Here is a 27,071-nt window from a genome sequence, read left to right as displayed (position 1 = left end):
CTACATTTCTCTTCGTTTAAAATCATTCATATCCAGAGCTAAAAATGTGAAATAAAATTCATTAAATGCAAAAGTTCATTGACGTAAGAGGCCATAGTTTTCTGGAAAAAAAAGAACTTATAATTGAAAAACTAGTACTATCAGTGTATGGATAATAGATATGGAAGCTCGAAATTTTTTTTCATTTTGCTTGTCTCTTAAAAAACTTGGAAAGTATGCCATTTTCTTCTTAATTTTGCCTTAATAACAAGTATTTCAATGTTTTGTCTGTTTTTTCATTCAAGTTAAAAATTCAAATAGTTATCATGTAAATGCCAAACATTATGTAAACATTTATTTGGAGTAAATAATATGGAAAGTATAGAAAACTCAATGGATATTACAACCTAAAAATGTGTTAAGGTTCTTTCGTATTGTCTTGTTAAGCATAACAAACAGCTATCTATCTGATTGAGATCATAAAGACGACAAACAATTCACTGCAATTCTTAGAACTGTTATAATATAAAGACCGCTAATAGACAAAGATGTTTCAGTTTATGCCCCTGAAAGTACATGGTCATTACTACGTAGTATCAAAAGATGGATCTCTATAGAACTATGGGGTTTCTAATTAAATTTTCAAAATCCCGTCCTTGCTCTCACTCATTAAAGTGCTTTAAATTTTGGAAGAAACTTTAATGTTACTTTGATTTTATGCGGCAACAAGCTGGTGCTTGCTACTTTGATTTTGCTTCGGACAACAACAATGGTTAGTGGACGACGTTCCACAATGAAATGTTATGCTTGTACAACAATTGATACCGAAGGATTCCTGGATGATATCCAAGATTGGAGCTGGAAGAAATGGCTTGAAAATATTCGTTTCGTTCCGAAAATGAAACAATGTGGTGACAAGTTTAATGCAAGTTTTTCACTGAGCAAAAATTCGTCAGTGAAGTTTATTCGAAAAAAATGGCGTAGTTGGTGTTACTTAAGCAGTGAAAGCACATCTCTGTTCACATTTAGTAATGCGTGCAACAGCGTCAACAATATGAGTCATCAAAGAAACACATGATTTGAAATGAAGAAACGATTTTGTAAATTTCTCGTTCCTTGAATATATTCTGAAATACAATTTGTCATTTTCAGTCAGAGGATGCATTAGGAGTTTATGTTAAAAGGCAGGCTTGTGATAATGGCTTTTGTATGAAAATGGCATTCACTTTCAAAAATAGTGGTACGGTTTTGTCCAGACCATTTAAATCCTTTTTAATTTATTCAGCCCAAAAATACGCAACTCAGTCAAGTGAAGTTTAGCGTAGATCAGACAAGGATGATTCATTCTCCACTGCAAATCTGTAAGCATTTTTACTTGTAGGAGAAACTCATATTTGGAGAAATTGTGTATTTAATGGTCGAAATGAAAATGTACAGCCAGGGTGCACTCAGATCATCAGCAGCAGAGGTTTTTTTTCTGTCAATAAAGCGCAAACTTTAGCAGAAGACGGAATTAGAATAAAGCAGATAATCACTTCCATAAATTCCCTCAATATTTCTGTTTTTATTATATAACAAAAACAATAACTTATCTAGAATATTAATTTGAGCCCCATGAAATACTATTACTTTTTATAAGGGTAATAATAATTGACAAGCAAAATTCACAGAAGTATTCACCCGATAATGACACACACCCGTTTTCACAATAGATATGCACTTAAATTAGGAAATGGGTCTTCAAAGAGTGCTGTAAGGTTTTGCGTGATGAAATTCCCCATGGTAATCCTTTTGTTAGCTTTGGAAATAGTTCACTTCTTCAGGTGCTCTGGATGTATGCATTTGTGCTTGGCACCTTTGCAACGGTATCATGAGGACACAGATTCAAAGTCCTAACTTGTTCCTGATACAAATTGCCGCATTGTATTTAATGAATAAATGTCTTTGAGAGTGAGCAGACAAAAGCGCATCGTATATTTTTTCATAGCAAATGCAAAGTTCTACATGGGAAATTAAAAAGATGATAATTACAAGCAATTAACTATAGAGAGATACTACAATTAAACAGTTTAGACAAAAAAAAAAATTATCAGTTCGAAACAAAACTGAGGCAGTGCTTTGCAGATCACCAAAGCCTGAGCAAACATAGTTTAACAATTGGTGATGCATAGAGAATTTTCTTGATAATACATGCAGTTGAGCGCATTCTTGAAAATGAAGAAACCTGCTGGATACAATACTGTAGCAAACAGCGAGTCAGTGCTTCATGTCAAGTCAGTTCAAACAGCAAGTCAGTGCTTCATGTCTTCATGTGTGCTTCATATCAGTGCTTCATAATGACTGCTACTCCAGTATTATCGGAAACAGTTTCAGGAAACACCCCATGAGCAAACTGATTACGGAAAGATCCTATAACGGTATTATTACAAACAAAAATTTAAAGACATTACATTTTACAGAACCAGAGTTCTCAAACTTTGTTACAAAAAATTTCTTTAAAAAATCAAAAGACTGATTTCGACTTCCATTTAGCACTTATCATGGTTGGCATGCTGATCGATCTTTGAACGGAACATTTTGTAAAGATTTTGAAAAAAAAGAAAAAAGGAAAAGAATTAACGATGGTAATAAATAAAGTTGCCAGTTAACATAATTATTGCAGACCGAATTGTGCTTGATTAATAGTCAAGTCAGACAAGGACGATATCATATAACATAAAATGACGATTTACTGTGTGATATTCACTGACTTGAAAGTATCACTTATTAGAAAGCAATTCTTACCGCAAGCTTGTGACACTGCTTGTGGCAAACCAATAAAGCACCGGTAGAAAATAAAAGAATCAGGAAACCAATTATGATGAATATTAAGTCAGCACTACTGAATTCAAGATTTCCGGTGCAATTGGATGCTTCATTTATCTTCAATAAGTTATGATCGATTACACTGAATCTTTTTACTACAAAATTTGATTTTTGCAATAATTATCCTTAACAAATAAACAGAGATTTCAAATCTGAAAGAACACTCGTAGGCTCTTATTGGTTTCCATGGTGTTAGTAGTGGCCTTTACGTCACCCATCACTGTGCCAAAGGAAAATGCTTTACTGCTTTAAAGTGTGTAATAAAGTACATGCCTAGTTTGGCATTTCCAGTTATTATTATTTTTCATTAAACACAGCTGATATCGTGGAAAGAACTGAAATAAGAAAGTGCAGATAAATTTCGATTTACTTTCTAAAGGAAATAGCTTACCACAGCACTACAACCACTTGTGTACGGAGTTACCTTTGCGTTAACAGATACTGAGTAAAGTACTTTCAGGTATTCACCGTTTCGTTCCATATTTGTTATCTGAAATTTTTAAATAATGGGTAAAGAACAAAAAATTTAATTAAAATAAAGGCAATTTCTATTACTGGATAAGCCTCAATTTTAATATTTAAATATGCTATCAATAGAAATTAAGCTGATAAGTGGTGGCAAACTCTGAGTTGCACCAGTTTATTTTACATTTCAGTAATTTTTGGTGCACGTCTAGGCTTAAAGGTTTTACCCTCTATAGTACAATAGGCATGTGCACTCAACATAGAAACAATCAAAAAGGTTGACCCATACAAAACAAAAACAAAACTAAACGAGTCTTAAGCACAAAGCTAAAGGAGGAACAAGGTTAAAATTGACCTTAATCCGTATTGCATCTTCGCTGATTGGTAAGCGTCCTTCATGCAAACTAGTGAAAAGCACAAATTTTTTCAATACTTTTAACAGTTGACGATGCAAATCCGCGGCCGTTAAATTGATATCAAGTGGGATTTTCAACTGAAGCTCGTAGATTTCTTCATTTTCGAAGCTAGATAATGCACGTTTGAATTTGCTACTGGGAAAGAAATTTTGCTGCTGTTCGAATTCAGTCCCTGGATTTTCATGGCTATTTTGATCTTCTTTTCTTGGAGAGCCATGTTGCACAATTTTACCGAAAATTTCTTTCAAAAAATTGATCATTGGATCAGCAGGGACAATTAAAGTACTTTTATTCCATTCTTTATTGTTTGGAATTTCATTTGCGTCAAAAGTCATTTCACTCTTTGCTCCGTTATTTTGTAGGATGAAACTGCCTGAAACGCAAAGCATATCTGAAGTGTTGAAGTAAAAGGAGCTCTAATATATATATATATATACAAATCGCCATTGCATTATTCAAGAAAAGAGGTAATCATGAAATGAACAACCCTTTCGAACTGAAACAGTGGACGGGTAATGAACAGTTGGTGGGAATTCAAATGGTAGAGAAGCAAATGGAGTCCATGCTGAACCTGGAATTTCTGAAGCGATAAAAGAGTAACAGTAGTAGAAGAGAATATAAATGAGGAATCATTTAAGTATCTAATAAAAAACTATGAAATTATGACCGATTGAACGATTTGTTTTCACAATAATCGGTTTTACTGTCGCTTCTGATGTGGCCTTTACTGCTGGTTCATTGGTAAACAGTGCTACAAATAAAAGCGGTCATCAGCGTAAGCTCTGCTAGGTTCTTAGCATATGCAAGCATCAGAAAATATTGAATCTTAGGAAGAAAGGATATTACACAAAATGTAAAATATGCAGCTCAGGTAATCGAAACATCAAAACAAACAAAAGTCAGAATTAAACTTGATCAATAAATACAACGTTGAAAACAATGCATTGTTAAATTCCTTACAAAAGTAATAGATATGACTGGAACTGACCCTGTAAGCATTTGATTTTCAAAGAAAAAATTATAAACCACAAACAAGCCGTGAAAAACAGCAATGATACTTCAACTTACGGGTATTCTGCCTTTCTGATGATTCTATCTCAATACACTTAGTACTTCGCATTTTTTGCTGTGCAAGACTTAGTCCTGCATCTAAAATTTTAAAATAAACATTTTTCTTGCTCCTTTCTACAATTTCACAGCTGATATATACCAATTTGAAATTTATGGAATATGATATATTGCAAAATCCTGACTGTCGAAGATCAGATTATCCAAAAAATTGAGATTCTAAGCGGTAACGGATTGAAAAGAATGGTAGAACGAGCAACACTATGATTCCCCTACGATAAATCATGCACGATTATGGAGGGCAGTCGATTATACCATCATTAACAGAGGGTTACATTAAATGCTACATTACTTGGCATTTCTGAAAATCGTAGAAGTTGCTATTCTTGCCTCCCTCAAAAATTCTTCAAAATTCAAAATTACACAGGAAGCGGCAAATCTACCTGTGTGCACCGTGGTGACAATTACGATGGCAGTCGTTGTAATAGGTATACTGCTTTCTGCAACATTATCCCAACTAAATTCGATAAAATCGGTTTGAACATACTCACGATTTACATCATCAGGATATTCTTTGTCAGAAACCACAACCTCATTAACATTACCAAAGCTACTTGTTGTGGAAGTGCTAATAAATGATTGCGGGATGCGAGAAATGACCGGCATACTGCTACGGCTGGTGGTCAATGTTTCAACCGGAATAAGCGAAATGGCTGAAAGCAGAGTAGCTGGTGAACTGGATAACATACTCGAAGGCACGGATGTTAGCGTAAATGAAGAATTGGTCTTCATTGTGGCTGAAGAAGCCACTGTTGACGTATTTAATGAAACAATTGATGCTGCCGTTGTTTCTCCAACTTTTGGCCAACTAGGCACATTCATTGAGGTGCTAACTTGTTCCATTTTTGTAGCTCCAGTAATAAAACTGATGAGTGAAGTATTATCAAAATACGATAGAGCTGTACTTCCGCTAGAAGTTAAAGGCATTGAAGTTGTCTTGCTGGTTAAAACGGTCGATGATGATTGTTCAGGAAATACAAGTGAAACTGTGTCGGTATGCTTTGTGGTTGACAGTGTTAAAAGAGGAAGCAAAGGGATCGTAAAAGCTGATTCGGTAATACTTTCATAAATATGGCGATCAGTTGCTGTAGCAACCCCAGCTTGAAAATCACTATTTTCATCTGAAACTGAATGGACAGCCATCGTAAGTGGTACTTGTGTGGCTGATACCGTATTATCACTGCTATTATTAAGTTCATCCGCGGGGAAATTATAGTTGAAATTATCCACTATGATATCTTGAAAATGATCTTGAGAAGTTAGAAACGGAGTTAACATGGTTGGCAATGATTCTAAATGAGTGTTTGCAACGATATGCATTGAAACGTTGCCCGTGAAAACTTGTAAACTTATTCTTCCACCGATAATATCCACGGCATGCTGCGCAGCTGTTGAAGTCATCTGTAACACATGAAAATAAAAATTAAGGAATTATTGCAGTTATTTAATTCATGTTTGCGCTAAAAATGGGTTTCGAAAGATCCATCAATATAATTTCAATGTTTGCGCTCAGAAAAAAGGAAGGAATTAAATCTGATGGAAAGAAAATGCGAACACTTGTTGAGGTAGTCTGCATAGTAATTTGTGAACGATTTGTGGATGCATGAATGGAGCTGATATTGCCAGATTCCAGTAAAATTTTTAACTGCATTGATAAAAGATTTATATTACCAGCAGGACGTACTTCTTGACCTCCTAGGACGACCGCTTCTCTTCCGCGATCAATGACCACTCTATGAAAAGTGCTAATCTTATACTATGAAGCAGAGAAAGTGAAAAAACTATTCCAAATAACCAACTTTTTTAGAAATTACAAAACATAAAATGTTGGATTTCGCGACGAATGTTCTAAATCAATTAGTTGAAAACTTAAATACCTGGAATATTGATCTGTGCTGATGATGATATTCGACGAATTGGGGAGCAATTGTATAACTGCTCGTTCATTTTCACATCGCACAATCATTTCCTGGTCCAAAATCGTAATTTCAAAAGGCAATACAGTAGTTTTTACATTAACCATATACAGTGTTGATGTTATTCTCAGAAAACGACAATCTGATGTTATCTGTACGGTAATATCTCCATATCGCAATTGCATCTGAATAATACTGTTAGTTTAAGATACGAAAAATCTCAAAGCAAAGCTAAAGTAAAGATAGCTATCATCATACAAATTATAGCAATTCTTGGTAAAAGTTAGGTCACAAAATTGCAAAAGTCTTAGAAGAAATTTCACGCATGTTTTTAAAACGGAAACTGAACCATTATACTTAGACAAGTAATGGTAATTAAAGAAATACAGAACAAGATGGAAATCTCGAAAGTGTCAACCTGTGCGTCGAAAATAGTCATGTTAACATTGTGGTTACTGCTAACTGATACAATATGAAGCTGACGACTCAGACCATTTAAAATATTGGAACCAAAGGTGATTTGACCAGTCACAGGTAACTGCCAAGTAATAGCCGAAACATGAGCCCAACGGCCATTGATTGCATTCACTTCAGTAACACCACTGGAGAAAATTAAGTTGACATTCTTATCGGCTCTATACTCCATATAGGAATGACCATCAGTGCTTCGATTTGACCTGAGAAACATCTGAAAGTCAAATTTAATGATTAATTGATTAATGGATTTCAGTTTAATCAAAATGAAGCAACTTTACCACCCCTGAAGAAAGCCAAGAAAGGAGATTTCCTTAACATCATAGCTAGACAAATTCCATAATTTTGACTAATTTTTGACTCATCCCAAAGGAGCTTGTACTTCAATGAATAATAAAGACGGTTTAGAAGACTAGGAGTTAGAAGGACTACCAACCACCCTGCTTTTTCTTTCTACCTCTTTGTCTCTAATTGAAGACTATCTAATCGATCCTTCAAAAGGCGAAATTCTCATCTAATCCCGGGGAAAAAAATTTGCGATTATAACTCTCCAGGAACAAATAGTCCTTTTGAAATTATCACGTTGATAGCGAGTTACTGCAGTTGGGAGATGCAGTCGCCTTTCACTTTAGGCAAGCAATCGAAGGTCTCATCTCTCATATGGGAATTATCCCTCTTTCGAGTGAAACAATTTCTCGAGGAGTTCGCAACCAAGGCGAACAATTTTTTCGTGATGGAAACAATAAACTTATCTCAATTTGTTTGCACTTTGTTTGCAGAATTACTTGTGAAAGCTCGAAAACGGAAAGCACATTGTTATGAGCGGAAAAATTTTCCGTTTGTCCATGCGGTTGAAAATTTAATCTTGAATTTCCCGACCAAACTTTTCCATGCAGAAACTTTTCTTGGAACTCGACCTTTGATTCATCTGAGATGACAACTACCCAATCGGCGATAGAAACATTGGAACTGGATGAATGTACCTGTGCGGCATAGTCTTCATATTACTCAAATCGAAAATTCAGCACTTTGAGAGATCCAAATCTTTGTTTCGGGAACAATCCCACGTAATTGATCCTACCCTTTTTTCTAATATCTAAGGTCTCAGAGTAAATTAAAGGACATAGAATTATTCCCTATAAAAGATGGTAGTAATTTCAACAGCGCTCTGTAAAGACAGTCTAGACTAGGTAAAGCTAACATTATTTTAGAAAATCCCAAGTAACCCTGTGAGCAACTTCTGAGCTCCAGTTAAGAATGGAGCGGAGTTCATAGCACTTTGTTGAGTTGTAAATTCAACAGTTAACATAGAGGAAGCAGTTTTATCATAATAGCTCATGAAAGAATAAAAATGAAGTACCACAATATGATCTGTAGGCAGTGTATGTCGTTCGAAACGCTGTTGGGTAGTAACGAGATGACAATAGCCAACCAGAAGAATATGGACATTGAATACATAGGGCAGTAAGTAGCAGCAAGGCATTCGGTACCAAATCAAGTTTGTGCACAGGAACGTGAGTATATCAGTGAGGCCATCTCGTCTAGGCAACCACCCAACCACACCTCACCTCTTTACTCAAACCCTATATGTTTGCATACAGCCGTATCCATGGCAATTTTTCGAAACATTTGGCCAACATATAAGAAACCATGTACTATATCAGTGAGGCCATCTCAGTGAGGCTAACATATAGTTTTAACACTCTTAGCGAGAGCTTATGGCTATTTCCTAACCTTTGCCCGAAACCTCAATACTCTCCAACCTCTCCGTCCTCTCTCCTACTTAAGGGTATACTGGACTCAAATACAATAGCCATACGGTTTTTAGTCTGAAACCCAAGCACATTACCTCAATTATCTGAAATGCGAAAAACCATGACGAAGTTGATGTAAACAACTGCTTTGTTTACGCCAACTCGACTGACCTTTTCTCTCGCAGGGAAGTCCGTCCCAATTCGCTTCTGAAAATACAACTGTTGGGAAAACATTTCGGCTCTCAGTTCTCCTAAAGACCACAAGGACCAATTTTAAGCCAAGCGGATCGCAAATGTTGAAATCTTACCTAAGCTGTAAGAATAATTAGTAAAGCATATCAAAGTCACAACCATGCACTTGACAAGGACAAGCATCAGTCCACCTAAGGTAATTAACGATTCCGACGATTTCAACCTATCCAGTGGTTGGGTTGGTTGATTAGAATGGTTCACTATATCAAGGGACAAAATGAAACCGTGTTTATCAAAAGTCTGCATTAAAACAACACAAAATAATGGTATGACTTCCTATAATGTTCATGCACTATTATTAACAATTCAACTTACATGAATAACCACTAACTGTAAGATGGTAAAAGTTTGAGCAAACCAGCAATAACTAAAAAACAAAATTCAAGACGGAATTTGTAAGTACATCTGCTAACAAAACTGGATTAGTGAATCAACAAAGCTGCGCAATTGATAAAATTTGTCTAAAATGGATGAACGTATTTGAACTTCAAAAAATTAAAATTTTAAATGAATGTTTGTATTTGAACCCCAAAAAATTAAAATTCAAAGGAAAAAAGTAGGAATGAAATGGAGATAGTATAGAGTCAGCGAATGAATGATGGGGCAGTTATTTAAGGAAAACAATAGTTCAGCACCAACTAACAAAAAAGGCAACACATACACGGGTGTGGGTGACTGAAATCATAGTTAAATTAGTTGCACTAATTCCTTTGTTCATTTCAGGCAAAAAGGAAAATAGTAGAAACATGAAACTAAATTTGCAATTCATAAATGTGGAATTCAAAGACAGTTAAGTATTTTGGATAGTTGTCACTGCGAAGCACAACTCTGAATAAAAAAAAAAGAAAACCCGTCGCAAAAACCAAGTTAACGTTTTCAGAGCAATATAAATGCATATTAATAAAAGCATACTGACTGTGACGTATTGAGTAATTAGAAAAGCTGCAAATGGTATTTGTTTGCTATTTCAAGCAACCATAAAGGTTATAATTTTCTCTTTTTTATTCCTGCCTGCACTTGGAATAAGCCTGTTTTGGACTTGGAATAATTTTACAACGTTGAAGACCACTATGAATAATTAAACCTAAGTATTCTGCATGGAACATCAAGCTTTTGGAAACAAAGGTTACACGAGGTCACCATCAATATGCGCAAAATTAAATGGAGTGGTATGTATTCCACCACGATGTAAAAATGTGCTCAACATTTGCGGTGTGGTATTATTTGCGAGCAAATTGGTTGAAGAATTGGTATCAATGATACGTGGTTTATGTATTCGGCGTGGAGAACCATCATTTACATCCATCAGCGATAATGAATCTCCACTCGCAAAGTTAACAGCTGTATCACTGCTTTCTGATGCCTTCTAAATAAAAAAGTTCTACAGTAACTGACAATTTCATTTAATAATATGACGTGGAAAAAAGTTAATCCTAAATTACTAAACTTACAGAGATTTCCATTTGTACACATCAATTAATGTAAGAATTACACTCCATGTAGATATTTTTTATTTATTTCAAACAAAGAAGAGAACTCAAAAAAAGAAAAGAAGTACTGGACAGCGAAGATTGACGTAATTATGCGATGATCCTCGCAACGTACTCGATTTGATAACACCACCATACAAATTTGCTAAAAAGCGACAGGTGGCATTCTTTAGCAATAAAAACAAGAAAAATGCAAAATTAAGATTTAGACAATAAGTTAAAGAAAGTTATGACTTACGATCAAATTCATATTCAACCAAACATTCCCGCTCATAGTAATTGACTGGATCCACTTGTTGCACATATCCATTTGGACTAACTTCCTCAAAAAAAATACCACTCAAAATGAAAAAAAAAATAAAGCACTGGAGTGAAACGCGAAACAGGGAATATTTGTAAAGAAGAAACCAACACATACAATCATTGTTCGCAAACTCCGGTCATCTTCAGAATCTGGTTCATGACCTAATTCGCTTCTGTTCGTATTGGTCGAATCTGGCCTACATGGGCTTTCAACATTAGTTAACGCTCCGTACATCTGTACCAGTCTTACATCTGCACCACTATTATTAGCATTTCGCACCATCTCCGTTTTTTCTGAAACATTATTCTAGAGCAAATAGCACAAGAGCTACCTTTAGCATTATTGAGCGAAACTAATTAAAATCTACTTGCAAGGACTTCAGGTAGTGAACGAATCAAACGCTATCAAACCCACCTTGCATCTTCCTCTTCTGTTTTCGTCGATGCATGTAACAGAGCAGGAAGCAATTTATTAACAGCAGAATGACGCAGCATACACCAAATACGACGATCACTGGCACAGGAAAAGAATCTTTCTAAAACTAATACACCAGTCATTTTTAGAAGACACCGTTTCATAGTCCAATCCTTCAAAGCAGCTAACATGAGTTAGAGTTATCAAAGACTTGGAAATTCCAAAACATAAGATACCCGCTAACCTTTGTCACACTAACAACGTCCATTCCGTATTCGTCTTTCGTGTACACAATAATAGGTGGTCGAGAAAATTCTGACACCATGCCACGTTTATTCCGTGCACGGATTGAGATTTCATACAGGCAAGCCGGTTCCAATCCTCGGATTTCTACTTCCTAAAATTCCTCATAAGATCCAAAGAGTATGCACAGAAGACTAAGAAAAATAAAAGCATGCTTCATGTTTCAACCTCATTCAATGTATATGGGTTCTCTATAAAAAACCCGCAGTAGCCGAAAAACTTGCTGATAAATGAAATGCAGTTTGCCACCTAACCTATTTTATCCAACAACGATGGTGTGAAATTTTAAACATTCCAAAGAACTAACCGGAAATGACGAATTAATGATATGATAAACATTTTCCATAGATGTCTGGTAACGCACTTCAAATATTTGTTCCGAACCTCCATCAAAACCAGGAATCCAGTTAAATGAAAGAGAATTTTTCGTAATATTTGAAACACGTAATGAGACCGGAGTGTCTGGGGCCGTTGGCGGACTGACCCGGATCTCAACAGTATCTTCTCCATACCTATTTATTGCGAAACATTTTACTGGATGCTGGTAGTCGTAACGATCCAGAGAAGAAATATAAAACACACCCTGGAATTTAAACGTCTTTCACACTTTTTAATAACTATTCTATAAATTTCCAAATATGATTTAAATTTGAAGATTTATCAAAGACTAGAAAATTATTTTAAATTACGAAAACGACACCAACCTCAAATGTGGAATAATTCAATTGAAGGGTTGTGAAGGAATATTTAGAACTATTACGCCGAATTGGGCTTAACTGGCCTGGAACGATCCACTGGAAATGAGCATCTGGAACTGCATTTGCTCTACAGCGCAGTTGTACTCGTCCTCCCAAAGGTCCAGCTGCTCGTAAAAGTGATGGCTGTCTAACGATTGCTGGTGCACGATTCACCAACAGATATGCCACAGTGCGATTAGCCTTAATTAATATAGAAATCCTAAAACCTAACACCAAACTAAATTACGACGACCAATAAGTCGTTGCGATTTATACACATTCTTCACCTACTCAAAAGCATTGACAAAGGATATCCAAATTGCATTATAGTAGCAACTACTGGTTAAGAACATAGAACCAAACGCACCATAACCAAATTCATTTGAAAGACGTAAATGAAGACAACTAACCACCCCTTTTCCGTTATCGGCAAGGCAGGTATAAGCACCATTTGTTTCAAATGAAGCATTAAGTCGCATAACAGCTCTGGTTTGTCCAACAAGTGACACGCCTTCAATAATTTGCTCCCCGTGTAACCATTTTACCATACCATCACGCTTAGGAACGCCATCCACTTCACATTCCATAACTACTTCTTCACCTGCGGAAGCCATCACTGGTGAAGTTATGTGCGTTACGTACGCTGCATCTGAACATCAAAAAAGAAGATAAAAATTGCCTAAAAAAGACATCAATTACGGATAAACAATTAGCATAATTTATTTGCAGAACAAACATTCCAAATTCCTTTATACATCTCACAATAATTCCTTCGAGATTTTCGTCGAAACAAGCTAAAACTCATCAATTTCCCGCAGGCATTATTAACCCAGGGAAAATTCAGGAAAAGATAATAAAACTTACATTCCACAATTACATGGACCGTAACATTGACCGTGCCAACACCGTTTCCCGCTATCAGCGTGAAGAGACCGCTATCAAATCTGGTCACCGAACGTCCAGACAAGATAGGCCCTGCAATAAATCTCCTAAAGTCAATTAACAAAGAGGTCCACGAAATATTGAAAATAAGCATGTTTAAAAAATGTACCTCTAGCTGTGATGGCTCCGACCCCGTGTTCAAAATGCGAACCATCTTTTCGCCATCTCCAAGTACTCACTGGTGGATTAGCACGTAATGTTAAATTTTCTCTGAAGTCATCACCCTCACCGATGACAATCGTTAAAGGCCCATTTACTACCATTCGTGGAGCATCTAAAAACTGCATTCATCGACCTGCGAAAATTATGTAAAGTAAATCTCTTAAATTTTGAGTAGGAAAAAAATCGCAGCAGACATCGTTTTTTGTGTTAACTAAACAATGCAACTCACAAAGTACATTCAATGGATATATTGCAACTTTCTGTTCAACCCACTGTGGATGTGATGCAGTACACTGAACCTCACCGCCATCCATCTCTTCCGTTGGAATGAACTCAATAACACTTTCCACTTCATGTCCACCATATTCTTGATTCCTTCAAATATTTGAAATCGATGAAACATTCAAGATAAACTTGAATTGTGGCACTGAACAAGATAGCGATTCAAACCGCGAAAGCATGTATAACTGTGTTATTAATTCGACTCACGATCGGTTATTGCGTTTCTCTTCAAACAACAGCTCAGAACTGACAACAGGGAAAGTCCACATCAACTGCGCTACTGGATTCGAAGAATGGACCAAACAAAAAAGTTTCGTGATTTCTCCCGCTACAATCAATCGCTTACTTCGGTCATCCTGACGCACAGTAACTCGCCGTGGTGGAACTGAAAATACTTTTTGTTTTTAATGCACAAAATTATCTCAACTTCTCTTATCTACTGGTCTAACTAGACATTAAAACCCAAAAATCTTATCACTGACATAAAACAACGAAGGTTTTTGTGACAACAAGCGGTTCATCTAGAGCGCCATTCGTGGCTTCGCATTTTAATTGCTGATTGTTCATCGTACGATCAAGGAGAACTGATACGACACTTTGCGAAATGTCACCCGATACAGCATTTCTTGTTCCTCTAAGCTAAAAATATTGTATACTGATAAGTTGATAACACACTAAGAAAGGACAAGATGAAAATACGAAAATTGTTTTCGAATGAATTCATGCGTTCCTATTTGCATTCTTTTCTTTCATGGGAATGTAGAAAGTTCAGGTACCTGTACTGTACAACTGATGTTCTAACATCATCAGTAAACAGTTGGGCATTCAGAAATAAGCATACGTGCATAACAATTGCATGAAGAACACTAACGCGATACAGTGGACACAAGACAAGTGTTAAACTACCAATAGCCTAACCTCTTTCCAGCGAATTTTATGTTTGTGTTTGGAACTTCGCTATAACAACAGAATCCTTGAAAAGGATTAAAAAAAAGTTCAAAAAAGAAATCTTTGAAAGAAGTGCAGAAACTCCCACATTCAATAACCAAAAGCTAACTTCCTTGAAATGTTTGCTATTTGTTTACATGGAGATTCTCTTTTTAGCTTCCATCAGAGACCTACTATTTGAATTATAGTTTAGAAAGAAAATTTTGAACCTTTTCGATACCCCTGAACCACGTCAACGTCGCCAGTGGATTTCCTCCTTGAGACTCACATGTAAGGTTCAAAGTTTCACCCTCTCGAAGCGCCATCCCTTCAGATCCATAAATAATCGGTTTCATGGGTGGTGCTATAAACCCAGATAACAATTACTGAAAGTATACACCGAAACTGAAAATTTTCAGTCGTGAGAATTAACTTCAATAATCTCCACATTTCAAAAGAAAACAAAACTTACAAAAGATGCGAATAATGAGTTGCTTGCTTGTTGTTCCTTCATCATTTATGGCAGTGCATTGAACATTAATTTGATGCTTGATTACATTTATATCAGTTGGAATTATGGATAGATTTGAAACAGTAACAGTACCGGTGGCCTGCTCCAAATATGAATGATTCACTGACTGTACTGTCTGTCCATTAATCAGCCAAGAAATCCTGGCTGCTGGATTCGATAATCTAAAATTTATATCATGACGTGGTCGGAAATTCCTATGATCGTTGAAACCTATCATTTCCTTTTCCTAATCATGCGCTTTTATTCAGGTCATGCGCAAAACATTACTTAGCATTTAACATACCCTGTTCTACATTGCACTGCAACAATACGTCCAATACGTGTAGTTGTTTCACCGGATATTTCAACGCTGCGAGGAGCATCTAGAATTTAAAATTTTTGCAGGAGATTTAAAAACACAATTTCCTATTACTAGAATCTCAAAAATTTACATGAAACAGAAAGACGAATGCCTTCAGAAAGAGGTTCATCATCGGCCAAATTTGTTGACTGGCATTCATACACAGCACCATTATCATTTGCATCAACTATTATTGAATAAATATTTACAGTTTCCTGAAAATATATAATATACACATGATGCGCAAAAACGATCTTTGTTTCCTATGGTAAAAGTCCCAATGAGGAAAAATTGTATTACAACAGTTTATGATAATATATCATCACGTAACTTTCTTATCATTCTTTCAAAAAGTCTGCTAATCCGGAGAGAGAGGAGTGAAGGGGAGTCCTGAACTGCAAAACAAGACAAGATTTAAAATGAACAACAGACTTATGGTATATAGGAATATTCAGACTAAACAACATACTTCCGCTGATTCATCATACGTATAATTGCTACCAATAAGGTTCCCATGAAGAAACCAAAGAAGTCTGGGTGGTGGATTGCCTCCGACAACTGAACACTTCATAGTGATATTATCGCCAGGTTTTATAAGACCAGGCTGGCTTAAAATATCTATCTTTGGCATTTCCGAAGGGTCTGAAAAGAGAAACAAGAACTAGTTTTAAAAAAAGAGCCTTTCGATAATGCTAAACACCCAACCTGTGCGAGAATTGCTTTTTGTAGACGGATAAAATTCCACTACACCGTAATGGAATGTGAAAGGGTGGTCACTACTTCAAGTAATAATTTTCAAAAGATTACATAGCACATTTGGTGTGATATTCACTTTGAAGTGAGTAGAAGTCGACGGATGCAAAGCTTCACAAGTGAGAACCGCTCCAGTGTCACTTCTCCTGTAAAAGGAAAAAAAAGTAAAGCTCTGGAATACAAAACTTCGTCTACATTTAAAAATTAAGAGAACTTATTTTAACAAAAATGTACCGGGGCTTCCAGAAGAGCGTTGCGAAAGCGGTGACTGTACGATTTGTATTCATTTCCGTCCACCGTTTAACACTGTCGTCAATCTTCGTCCCGTAAATATACCAATTTATAAGTGCATGAGGTTTTCCATTGACTGCCAAGCAACTCAGATTATAATCATTTCCTTCGACAACATTAATAACAGAACCAGGATCAATATCCATAATAATAACTTTTTCCGGCGGCACTGCAAATCGATAATGCTATTAAGGATGTTAAAAGTGCAGATCATACAAGAAACAACGGGTTGAGTGCCTGAAAGTGTATCCCTCCATTTTACCATATTTAACGAACAAGTTTTACCGATACTTGCAAGGAATAAAATTATATGCTTAAACTCACTATAATATCTCACAGCTGTCTTTCAAATGACCAAATATATTTCGAATGGTGATATCGCACTGACAAATCATTATTAAGAAAATGGCTTCCCAACAACACTCAATAAAACCATGAAAACGGATTGATTGTTCACAACCAACAACCTTTTAAAAACCGTCGAGATGAATGATGGGATTACCTTACCTAAGACATTGACGGAGGCAGATGTTCGATAAGCACCCAGGCTGGGATGTATCATTTGACATTCAAACAACCCATCGTCTCTCAGTGTCACATTTTCAATTTTTAAGTGTTTTTCATCTGGACTATGGGTCACATAGCTGTATCGACCTTCATGCCCTGCTAATTTCCCTGCATCGTGAAAACTGCAAAGTAATTACTTAATCTATTATAATTTACTTTGCCACCTTACAAGTGGCTCCTACGACTTTCACCTTCGGTGTCGTACTCGTTAAGATGTAAACAAGTACAAAGAATATTAAAATTCAAAAAGGAATTGCTTGAAGCACCTCAGACGAGTTCTTCCTGGTGAACGATAACAGTCGAAAAGTTAAAAGGGTAAGTAACTTGCCCCAAAAGACTGCCATCATTATTTCGCCACTGGCTGACCAATGGTGACTGATGAGCAGAACATTTCAGGAGTACATCTTCGCCAAGTAACACGCTCTGGAACACCAAGAAGCTGTTTTATTTCCCATTTTTAAACTGCGAAATGGAAAGTGACAAATTCAAAAAAATGCTTTAAAATTAGCATGAGCTGACCTGATTTTTCGGTTCTTCCTTGAAAAAAATTTTGGACGACACCGTATGCTAAATGCAGCCATTGCAGTACTATGGTGGTAAGCAAGGCAACCAGCATTTCATCGCAATCACTGGAATATCACTATGAAGAACTCCTCCAGAAACTTAATGACGTTGCAGGAAAAGTTGATGCGGTCAGCGCTTCAGCCTATTTATCTTTTCAAAATGAAAAAAATCAACTTCGATTCTGTGAAGGAGCGATCTGATTATCTATGTTTACTTATGGAAAACAAAGATATATGACGGAGGATGGATACAAAGGAAGGTACCAAAGAGTAGAATGACAAATGAAGGGAACCTCAAGCTCACCAAGGATGGAAATGAATAGAACAGCTGTCATCGCATATATTATCCTAAATCGGCACATCCTTATTCTACTTATCGAGTGCTTTAGTAAGCCACAAACGTCACCAACATGAAAAAGCTCTGCTTGTTACTAAAAGTTGAACGTAGAAAGTGAAGCAAACTTTCTGAATTCAAGCAAAAACGACTAAATTGAAACGGACGAAAGTTACACACCATAAATGCCCAAGATCCTTGCTTCCCAATATGCTCACCATAATAAAACGGATAAATTAATATGCAAATCAATAACCAACCAAATGGACATTCGCTCTATATGCCATCTTATATCATCTACAGAGCTAAAGCAGTCCACTCCCAAGAAATGAACAAAACCACCCGATTAGTTATATCCGCACGATTTGTCTTATGACGAAATTGACGCAAAGCTGTGTTGAGAGGAAGGGGAGGCAAAGGAGACAATCAAAAAAAAAGGAGAAATGACTGTCTACTGCGTGAGAAAATATGTGAAATAAAGAAAGGGTATTCTTCAATATTTTTATAGTATGTATGCACCGTGTAAGCTACGTGGGATATGCAAATTCATATATCAGTGGTTTTTTTTCTGCCAAAATAGTAAAATTGGCCGGCTAATATTGCCGGACTGCGCTTCTGTATCCCACTCTGAGGGTATATTGAAGCTGATTTCATTTAGATGTGCCTATCCTTCAAATCTTTTCCCTTTCGTCTGTGATTTCAGGCATTAATGTCTAGCTTGGGTACGTCTTGCTCGAAACTTTTAGAAATATATTCACATGTTTGGAATTACCTAACTAATACAATTTCCGCACAGCGATGGTGTCCAGACTAAATACAGTCAAACCAGAGTTATCGGTCAACAAAAAGGAACTGAAATAACCAGAATGACAAAACCTGGCTTAGAAATTTTTGACCATTAGTGGAAAGATTTGCTGTCGGCAGAATAAAAAAAACAACTGGGATAGAAAGCGGCGTTTATTACTTTGCAAACGAAGAGAGTACCAGTTGTCCCCCTAAAATGAGACAAAGTAAAGTCTGTATTCATTCCTTCTCATTTGAATTAATGTCTAAAGATAGCACCCAAAGCGAACAGTGAGCCTTTCATGGACAGCTGCTGCGAGCGAGTGCTGTAAAGTATCTGATATAAAAAAGCGCCTGAAACGCTAAAGCGACCATTCTAAAAACCATCACTAGTTGACATTTCTCCAAAATATCCTTTAATGCATTTCATCAATTCTCACAAAATTCTTCATTTGCGCTATAGACAAACAATAAGTGATGGCAGGTCGTTAATTAATCTCCCCCTTATGCCTCAATATCTCCATTTCCCACTTTCATTATCATTACTTCATCATATTCCAGCCTTCCGTTTAATTTTTTAGCAAACATTTTATTTGTAAATCATTATCAGTATTTCTAGAATTTGAACTTTACTCCAGGTGAAAGATCAATGACATTGTGAAACCGTAGTTTTAGTTGTGAAAGCATTAGATGATCTCGTATTGTAAAATGCTGAAGTTGGAATTCCTAAGCAAAAAATATTCATGACGACAGCTGCCATTACAGACAATTAAATCATTAGGGCTGACGGATAACAAACAATATCTTGAAGGGATTCATAACGGAACAGCCGGAAATAATTTCCCAGCCGGTCCCATTATAAGAATATTAATTTTGCTTATTAACAGATCGAACAATAGGATTAAACAAAGCTTATCGTATTGCAAATGATTAGCCCATCCTGAATGTGCATATTTTCCCACTTCATCTCAACTAAGGCAGCCTCTTTTAGTAAGGGATCACTTGTCATCTTCGCTCCACATCCTGGATCACTTCAGGATGCGCTTTCTGATTATCTTTAATCGTGTAAATTGAATTCCCACCAATCCGATAAACAGCTATCGCGAATGGATGAACCAATTGAAATGGAATCAAGCTTAAACTTGGGGATAAGGAGGTGCGGGAGAAAATACGAAGGAACACCACTAGTTGGCTTTGCCATGAAGGCGAATTAAGGTAAATTCAGAAATTGGACAAGAATAATTTTGTAGTATTCACAGTAGATTGTTATCAGGTAGGGAATTTCACACTCAATATCGTGAAGTGGAAGCATCTGTCGAACTTCTAACAATTTTCTGGGCACAACTCCATATTTTTCTGTACGAGGCGATGAGGGAAAAAAAGTGGAGAAAAAAGGGATCTGTGAGAGCATTAATATTAAATCAGAAAAAAGAGCGGACTATACTAGTTATTGGCAGGTTTTAAAGTTAAGTTCTGGTATTGTATGTAAATTCTCGTAATTGCAATGCATATGGCCTGAACAACATGTATCTCATGACATATAGAGGGAAAAAATGAGTGGAACATGAAATTTCTATAGAAAACTTCTAGGCTTCGAGACTTCCAAATAGATGGGGAATTTGGAATACCACAACATCAAACAGCATCTTTTCAATTGTCACTATGGCTGAAGTATTGAAGAACCTTCATTTCTGATATAATTAGTGACGCCGTTAAGAGGGATTGAAGTTAAGGTTTTTCGGCACTAGCGATGCTTCGAAGGCAATGTGTGCGTGCTACTTGTCTCTTGATTTCCTTCGTGTGTACATTTAGTTCCAGATTATCTCTGCTATTCCATGCATTTTCTGGAAGACATCTAATTAGGAGGTGCTTTTCCTTACCTTCTAATTAATAAGTTTTTGGAATCAAGGGATTCGTGAAAACTACGGAGAATTTGAAATGGGGAGGACGACAACTGGGAGTACAAGGAAGGCCACATAGAGAACAGCAAAATTGCATGAGGCAGGAGTATTTGTATGAGGCATCGATAGGAATAGTTTGATCTTTAGTCCGAACGAATGATATTGTGGTGTGTCTGTTAAGTGGACAAATACTGTAATCTTTCAGTTTCGAAGAGTAACCAGGATTACCGAATATCCCGGGATTTTCAGTAAAAGTAGGGGAAAAGCGGTAAACAAATCGCGTAAGGAGCGGACTGGCCTGTTAGGTTGATATAGAGCAGGAAGTTAATGAAACAGTGAGGTCAGTTGGAAATTAACCATTAAACAGAGCAAATAATACTATCCAAAACCAACAAATAACATTCTGGGTCATTACACTTTACAGTGTCCATTGTTATCTCTTTCCCCTCATTGACCTTATGACAGTTATTTACAGTCACTTTGTATCCTCATCTATTCAGAAAGGTGATGTGACTTGATCATCAGTGTCTTTCGGGTCAACTAATTTGCTCATTTTGGAAAAAATCATTCGGGAATTTAAATATTATAGAGTTTGAATTTTTATATTTAAACATTACAAAGTTTGAAAAAAATGAATATGTGAAAAGTTAACCACAAAATTGAAGGGATATATCAGAAAAGAGAGCAAGAAAGACATTATATCAAATCCATCGTTAAATCAATGTGTTACAGCAAAGTTTGTTGAAGCTCGATAATGCGGAATATTTATTTGTCAACAGATAGTAATTAATAACCATCAAAATGTTTACAGGCACTCTTCCCAAAAACTTCGGAAGAATTTCGAAAGCAAAAATAAGAAACTACTGAAAAGAAATTTCTACCAGCCGAAGACAAGGATAGGTGAAAATGGAGATATCAGTTAAGCCAATATCGAGATAAATCAAAACGTGCAGGAAAAGTCAAATTAAACCAAAAAAAAAAAAAAACAAGATTGATAATTCGGATTAGACACACAGAGGATCCTGAGAATGTTATAGATCAAAGTTTAAGAGCAGTGAACTTGCGCAACGAAAACCTATTTCGTAAGTGCTGCTCGAAAAAAAAAGCTATAGTAGGTTTCAAGAGTTCTTGCCTGAATTTTCGGTCTAATTCTGTTTTGGTGCTATCGATAAATTATCAATGGAGTTAATTAAATTACCAAATTTATATAATCCCGAATTTCTTTGTGCAAATTAATGTAAATTAGAAACTGACCTTCACATCCGGAATCACTTAAGCAAGCTGACTAAGAATCGTGATAAGGTTGATCCCGATAACCTACAAAACTCTGTGATATTTCCGTTACTAATACTGATCCCTAAATTTAAATATGATATGAAACTAATCAAACTTTAATCAAAGTCCAATCAAAACCAATCAAAATCAAATCGACAGCAAGCAGAGGAAAGATGAAACTGAAAGATCGTCTTCTGATATAAATTAACGTTGAAAGGCTTCCGAACTATAAGCTGGATGTGTTTATTTATGTTTAACTCATGGTATGCGTCCAAGCTTTCATTAGTGGAAAGCACTACACATACATTACAAAATGATCGATTAAATCAAAATTTAATTACTCACTTAATATCCACGTAATGTACAGTGTGGGAGTATTTCGATTGACAAATACCTATTTCAAATAATTTATTTCAAACTTAAGCAACAAGCTGCAAGGCAATTTTATATCGAAATGTCGTTACATTGCAGATCATATGAATTGGAATTTAATGTGGCCTTTTGAAAAGAATGAAAGTTAGTCTGACTAAAAGTGAACGAGATCTCTTTTTTAGTGATATTCTAAAAGTGATGAGTTAGCGAATGTATACATATTTTCATGTGTATGTTTGCTTATTCGGAAAATCGAACCACTTATATGCCAAAAGCAATTAGCAATTTGAGAAAGTCACAAAATGCCAAAAGAAGCAGAAGATAGATCAATGAATAATGTATAGGCCGAAGGATATGCATTTGCTGATAGAAATTTAGCGCCGATAGAGCGAAGTGCTTCTCCATTACACAAATGCAAAATAAAATTTCGGAATTTTTTGCTTACTGTATCTTTATATATTGCACTCCTCCAGCTCAAAGTACTCTAGATTTTAAAAATCCCGACTTACAAATCTTTGTTCAACAAACGATGCGCATATTTGACGCCAATAAAAGGTGCGCAAATCACAGGATATGCAAATTTATGAAATTAAACGACTTAAAAGAAAATTACACAGCAATTATAAAACAGTTTCTGCCCTAAGAAATATTGCTCAGTGGCGCCAAAAAATGAAAATTAAGCAGCGGCGAAATGAAAATTTTGATCGTTAATGCAGTTTCACTGACTGTTGAAATCAATAGCTGCCTTCGACCTCTGAAGTATAATGTTTATTTCCAACTACTAACGTTATATAGCTATTCTCAATTCCCATGAACTGTTTCCCGTTAAATTTTTATAGAGGATATAGTGATGTCCAAAAGCGAACAAACTTGACAAATGAATTCTTTGGAAGTGAAGAAAAGATGTAATGAAAAAAGGATAATTTGTCATGTCGGCAAACTAACTGACAATCAGATGAATGCATTTCTTCCAGCTGAAAAATTTCGAAAAAGTTGGAGCGAGAAAGAAATCAGATCCACACATTCAATGGTGAAGTAGAAAACTGTGCCTTCCCAAGAGCAAAATCTGAAATTCTTCGGAGAAAAAAGTTCAGAAGGAAAGAGTTCAACTTCTACAGAACAAATAATAAAAATTGCTTGAGTATGTTTAGCGGACCATTTCACTTTGTAACTTTCATGACTGAGTACAAATTTCAGCTCATTTTTCACTACAAATAACGACTTGTCAATTTTTGCAACAACTAGAAGCCGAATGATATTTGAAGGTAAAAACAGTGGTTACCGAGCTGACCACCTGAACCGGCTTTCCAAGAAATTCAAGAAACCAATTAAATCAAGTATAGATAGCCTCATTAATATTTAAAAGAACTGTAAGGGATAAACAAAAAAAGTGCAAACTAGTGAGAAAAGCATAAGTAGATGTAGTGAAACTCTGGTTAATAATTTAGCACTATTCTCTCAGAGAATCTGTTTGCACCTGTCATAAATTGATGGCTTAGGAAAGAAGGCAGAGTGGGAGTGGACCGTGAAAATAGGTGGACAAAAAAAAAAGAGTTATTTTTTTGCGCCAATAGTCACCAGAGGGTACCGGAAGGGAGCAGTGGTAAAAAGACAGATGAGTAGATCGTAGGTTTTCATTTTATTAATTCATTAATTTTATTCCATTCTTTAATTAATTCATTAACAAGGGTTCGAAAGTTGGCACAAGCCATTATAAGCCTTCTTTACCCATTTCGTCTCCTCTTTTCTCACCTCTTTTACAACTCTAGATAAAAGTAACACCACTGCATGGTGATGAACGATAGTACTTACTGATTTCCTTACCTCCCAGATTTTCATCGATTTAAAGAAGCTTCTTCTTGATGATAATTTTGTCTCTCACCCTAGTATATTAGTTTGATTATATAAGGACATTAAAGAACATACTACTGCTCCAAGGAACAATACAAATCAATTAGGTGCCGAATCTTAAAATTCCTCAATCAAATCTGTTTTTAGTAACAAAGTTTTTCCGACTGATAATACTGGAAATTTCTGTCAAGATATCATCCGAAGGATTTATGAAAATTGATTAAAAATTCACAAGCAATTTGTGATTCCTAAGTGTCATGAATGTTACAATGTTTCTGACACGAAAATAACAACTCTAAAATCGGAATTACTGAGTGGCTAAGATGTACAAGAATTGATAGCGATTTTGGAACTATCGGATTAAAAACATCAACAACAAATAAAGATAAAAGAGAAAGATGAAACGAGAGATGACATATCAATAATGATGATATGAAAAAGGTGATTTGGGTGACAAAATCTAAAATAAATGAAATTTTTTTCATAATCTGAAAGGTTTGAATAATAAGGCGTATTGGCGAATAAAGCAGACTGAGAATAAATTGTGTGTAAATAAGCGACTCTGTCCTGATCTGGACAGAGTAGGGAACGATTATTATTAGCCTTTTGGCTAAACCAGAATGGACTGGAAAGGGGAATAAGGGGTTAGAGGAGGAGGAAAAGATGAGGTGAATTCGTTGAAACTGGTAGTTGAAAATAAAGGTCGGGGATAGGTTACAACACAATATACTAACCAAAATGCTAAGAGAAAAATAGGGTAGCTAGAGAGGTGGCTCGCTTCACTTCTCTTCCCTTAGAGGCGAAATGCCTTGATTTAAACCAACTGCTCACTCCTCTTCTTGCATATTTTACAACGTGGTTTATATTCACCACCCAACCCGATCAGTAAGGCTTCTGTCCACTCACTAACAATCACCGAATAACAATCGCTGAACTTAATCGAAGCATTCATCCCGATGAAACTTTTAAACTACCGGTTAAATCCAAAAATTAAGATCAACCTTTCCAAAAATTAGTGCACAATACTTTCAATGTCTTTCGAATTTAGAAAAAAAGAAATCAGATAATTTCTGCAATAAGCTTGGAATATATCCGGATGAGTTAGTGCAGAAGAACAGAATAATACAGGTTGAGAACTTAAGTCTCATTTCGTGTTTTTATACAGTTTCAAGAAACTACAAAATTTTTTCCTTTAATATTCACAATGATGCGTGGAGCAGTTGAAAGTATACCGAAAACCGAAGATCAAGTGAAATATGGAATGAAGGAATTAGTGCAGGAAGCTTAAGGGCTTAATTGAAATTTGAAGGTCGAAATACGCTTGGATTTCACATCTATCTGAACAGAATTTGAAAATGCGTTTTATTGCCAAATGTTTTGGCAATAAAACTAATATCTTTTATTGGTACAAAACTGATAGAGCATTGCAAATATGTATTTTGTAATACAATACTTATGAACACGGTTTACGAAGTTTAAAGCACTATGAGTTACCATGAGTTACCCAAGGAGTTACTTAAGCACTATGAATTACCTAGTTAACATAGTTCCATTGTCACCATGGAGCTCAAGAAGTATGCAGAACTGCGCTTAGAAGGAAGAGAGGAACATTTCTAAGTAGTTGTGTCTTCGAGCAGCTAAAATGCTTTTTAGTTTGAAAGTGCGTGAAAAATGGCTATTCATAAGTTATCATATTCTTTGATTTCGAATTAAAAAAGAACAATGTCATCTGGAATTAATGTAAAAAATCAATTCTGTGTTTGCGATAACATCCATTCCATTTCCAGAAGATGAATTAGATCAATATGAAAAAATTGCTCTTGTAAAAATGCTTCTGTTGCAGTGTGATGCAACAAGCTTTTTCATAAAGTCATCCTATCACTTTGTAGGTAGGATTATACCACTTTGTAGGTAGGATTTAAAATCCTGGAACACCATGTTTTATAATTGAGACATAAAGTACACTGTTCCAATTAACAGAAACGTATTTTTTATTCGCAAGTTTTTAAGATTTAATGATTCTTAAGCTTTAGAAAAGTAATTTGAACGAGTAATAACAATTCGATATATTAGAAGTATTTGTAATTTTCCTGCTGTAGTCGATTTGTGACTTCGATATCTTGAGGTTTTTTGTCATCTCTCAAGCATTTTTTTTTTTTAATAGAGGATAGAATTCACTTGTAGGAACGAAAAAAAATGTTATATATTAATGTACATAATAAAGCAAGTTTCAAGAGCTGAGAACTGAAATGTTCAAAGTTAGCTGTTGAAAGGCAGTTGAATGAGTGGATACCGCATTAAAATAAGAATGGAAAGAATAAAAACAAAGAAAATAATGGAAATAAAGCGCGAAAAGTACGTGAAATTTCATTAATTAGTTGTCGATTATCATATGTTGATGAAGTGTAATACGATTGCATAGTTACTGATCTCCAAATTTCAGCGCGACCGTCCTGTGTGCAATTAAATGTGGGTGTAATGGAAGTTGATAAATTGTCGACTGATATCAGTCAGCGTCTGGATACAAATGAAAACCGATGAATTAGCACTTAAAAATGAATGCGTATGCCTCATAGCTTCCCCTCATAGATTTCAGCTCTTTTTTAGATTCCGGATGTAATCTTCCAAGAATTAGCCATTCCTTCCTTCGTTCATTTATCTATCATTAACATATATATATACATATATATATATATATA

The 27,071-nt window shown here is 35.7% G+C and overlaps 3 protein-coding genes across 3 annotated transcripts; 1 reads left to right on the top strand and 2 right to left on the bottom strand.

Moving 5' to 3' along the window:
* Positions 1 to 748: 748 nt before the first annotated feature.
* On the top strand, positions 749 to 1,160 carry LOAG_01150 (hypothetical protein; the record flags this gene model as incomplete). The annotated part of the gene is made up of 2 exons (XM_003136690.1): positions 749 to 908; positions 1,132 to 1,160. 2 exons carry the CDS (start codon positions 749 to 751, stop codon positions 1,158 to 1,160), a joined length of 189 nt encoding a protein of 62 aa, XP_003136738.1.
* A 735-nt stretch (positions 1,161 to 1,895) lies between these two features.
* Positions 1,896 to 7,480, bottom strand: LOAG_01149 (hypothetical protein). The gene is made up of 11 exons (XM_020445660.1): positions 7,188 to 7,480; positions 6,731 to 6,954; positions 6,409 to 6,586; positions 5,237 to 6,254; positions 4,794 to 4,874; positions 4,393 to 4,476; positions 4,213 to 4,296; positions 3,665 to 4,098; positions 3,236 to 3,334; positions 2,764 to 2,901; positions 1,896 to 2,388 (listed from the first exon to the last, which is right to left on the bottom strand). The coding sequence occupies exons 1-11, from the start codon at positions 7,455 to 7,457 to the stop codon at positions 2,323 to 2,325; spliced, it is 2,676 nt and encodes an 891-aa protein (XP_020303904.1). The 5' UTR covers positions 7,458 to 7,480; the 3' UTR covers positions 1,896 to 2,322.
* A 2,879-nt stretch (positions 7,481 to 10,359) lies between these two features.
* On the bottom strand, positions 10,360 to 17,909 carry LOAG_01148 (immunoglobulin I-set domain-containing protein; the record flags this gene model as incomplete). The annotated part of the gene is made up of 24 exons (XM_020445659.1): positions 10,360 to 10,615; positions 10,808 to 10,884; positions 10,978 to 11,062; positions 11,158 to 11,336; positions 11,458 to 11,578; positions 11,702 to 11,854; positions 12,068 to 12,343; positions 12,465 to 12,698; positions 12,908 to 13,146; positions 13,362 to 13,472; positions 13,549 to 13,713; positions 13,831 to 13,976; positions 14,091 to 14,268; positions 14,366 to 14,522; positions 15,041 to 15,174; positions 15,283 to 15,503; positions 15,626 to 15,704; positions 15,774 to 15,897; positions 16,152 to 16,324; positions 16,490 to 16,581; positions 16,670 to 16,895; positions 17,234 to 17,401; positions 17,660 to 17,716; positions 17,813 to 17,909. The coding sequence occupies 24 exons, from the start codon at positions 17,907 to 17,909 to the stop codon at positions 10,376 to 10,378; spliced, it is 3,732 nt and encodes a 1,243-aa protein (XP_020303903.1). The 3' UTR covers positions 10,360 to 10,375.
* Between the last annotated feature and the right edge of the window lie 9,162 nt (positions 17,910 to 27,071).

Source organism: Loa loa, assembly GCF_000183805.2.
Source record: "Loa loa unplaced genomic scaffold supercont3.25, whole genome shotgun sequence".
Classification (NCBI taxonomy): Eukaryota; Metazoa; Nematoda; class Chromadorea; order Rhabditida; family Onchocercidae; genus Loa; species Loa loa.
Note: the sequence above shows the minus strand (reverse complement) of the source record. Positions and strands in the feature narration are given on the sequence as shown.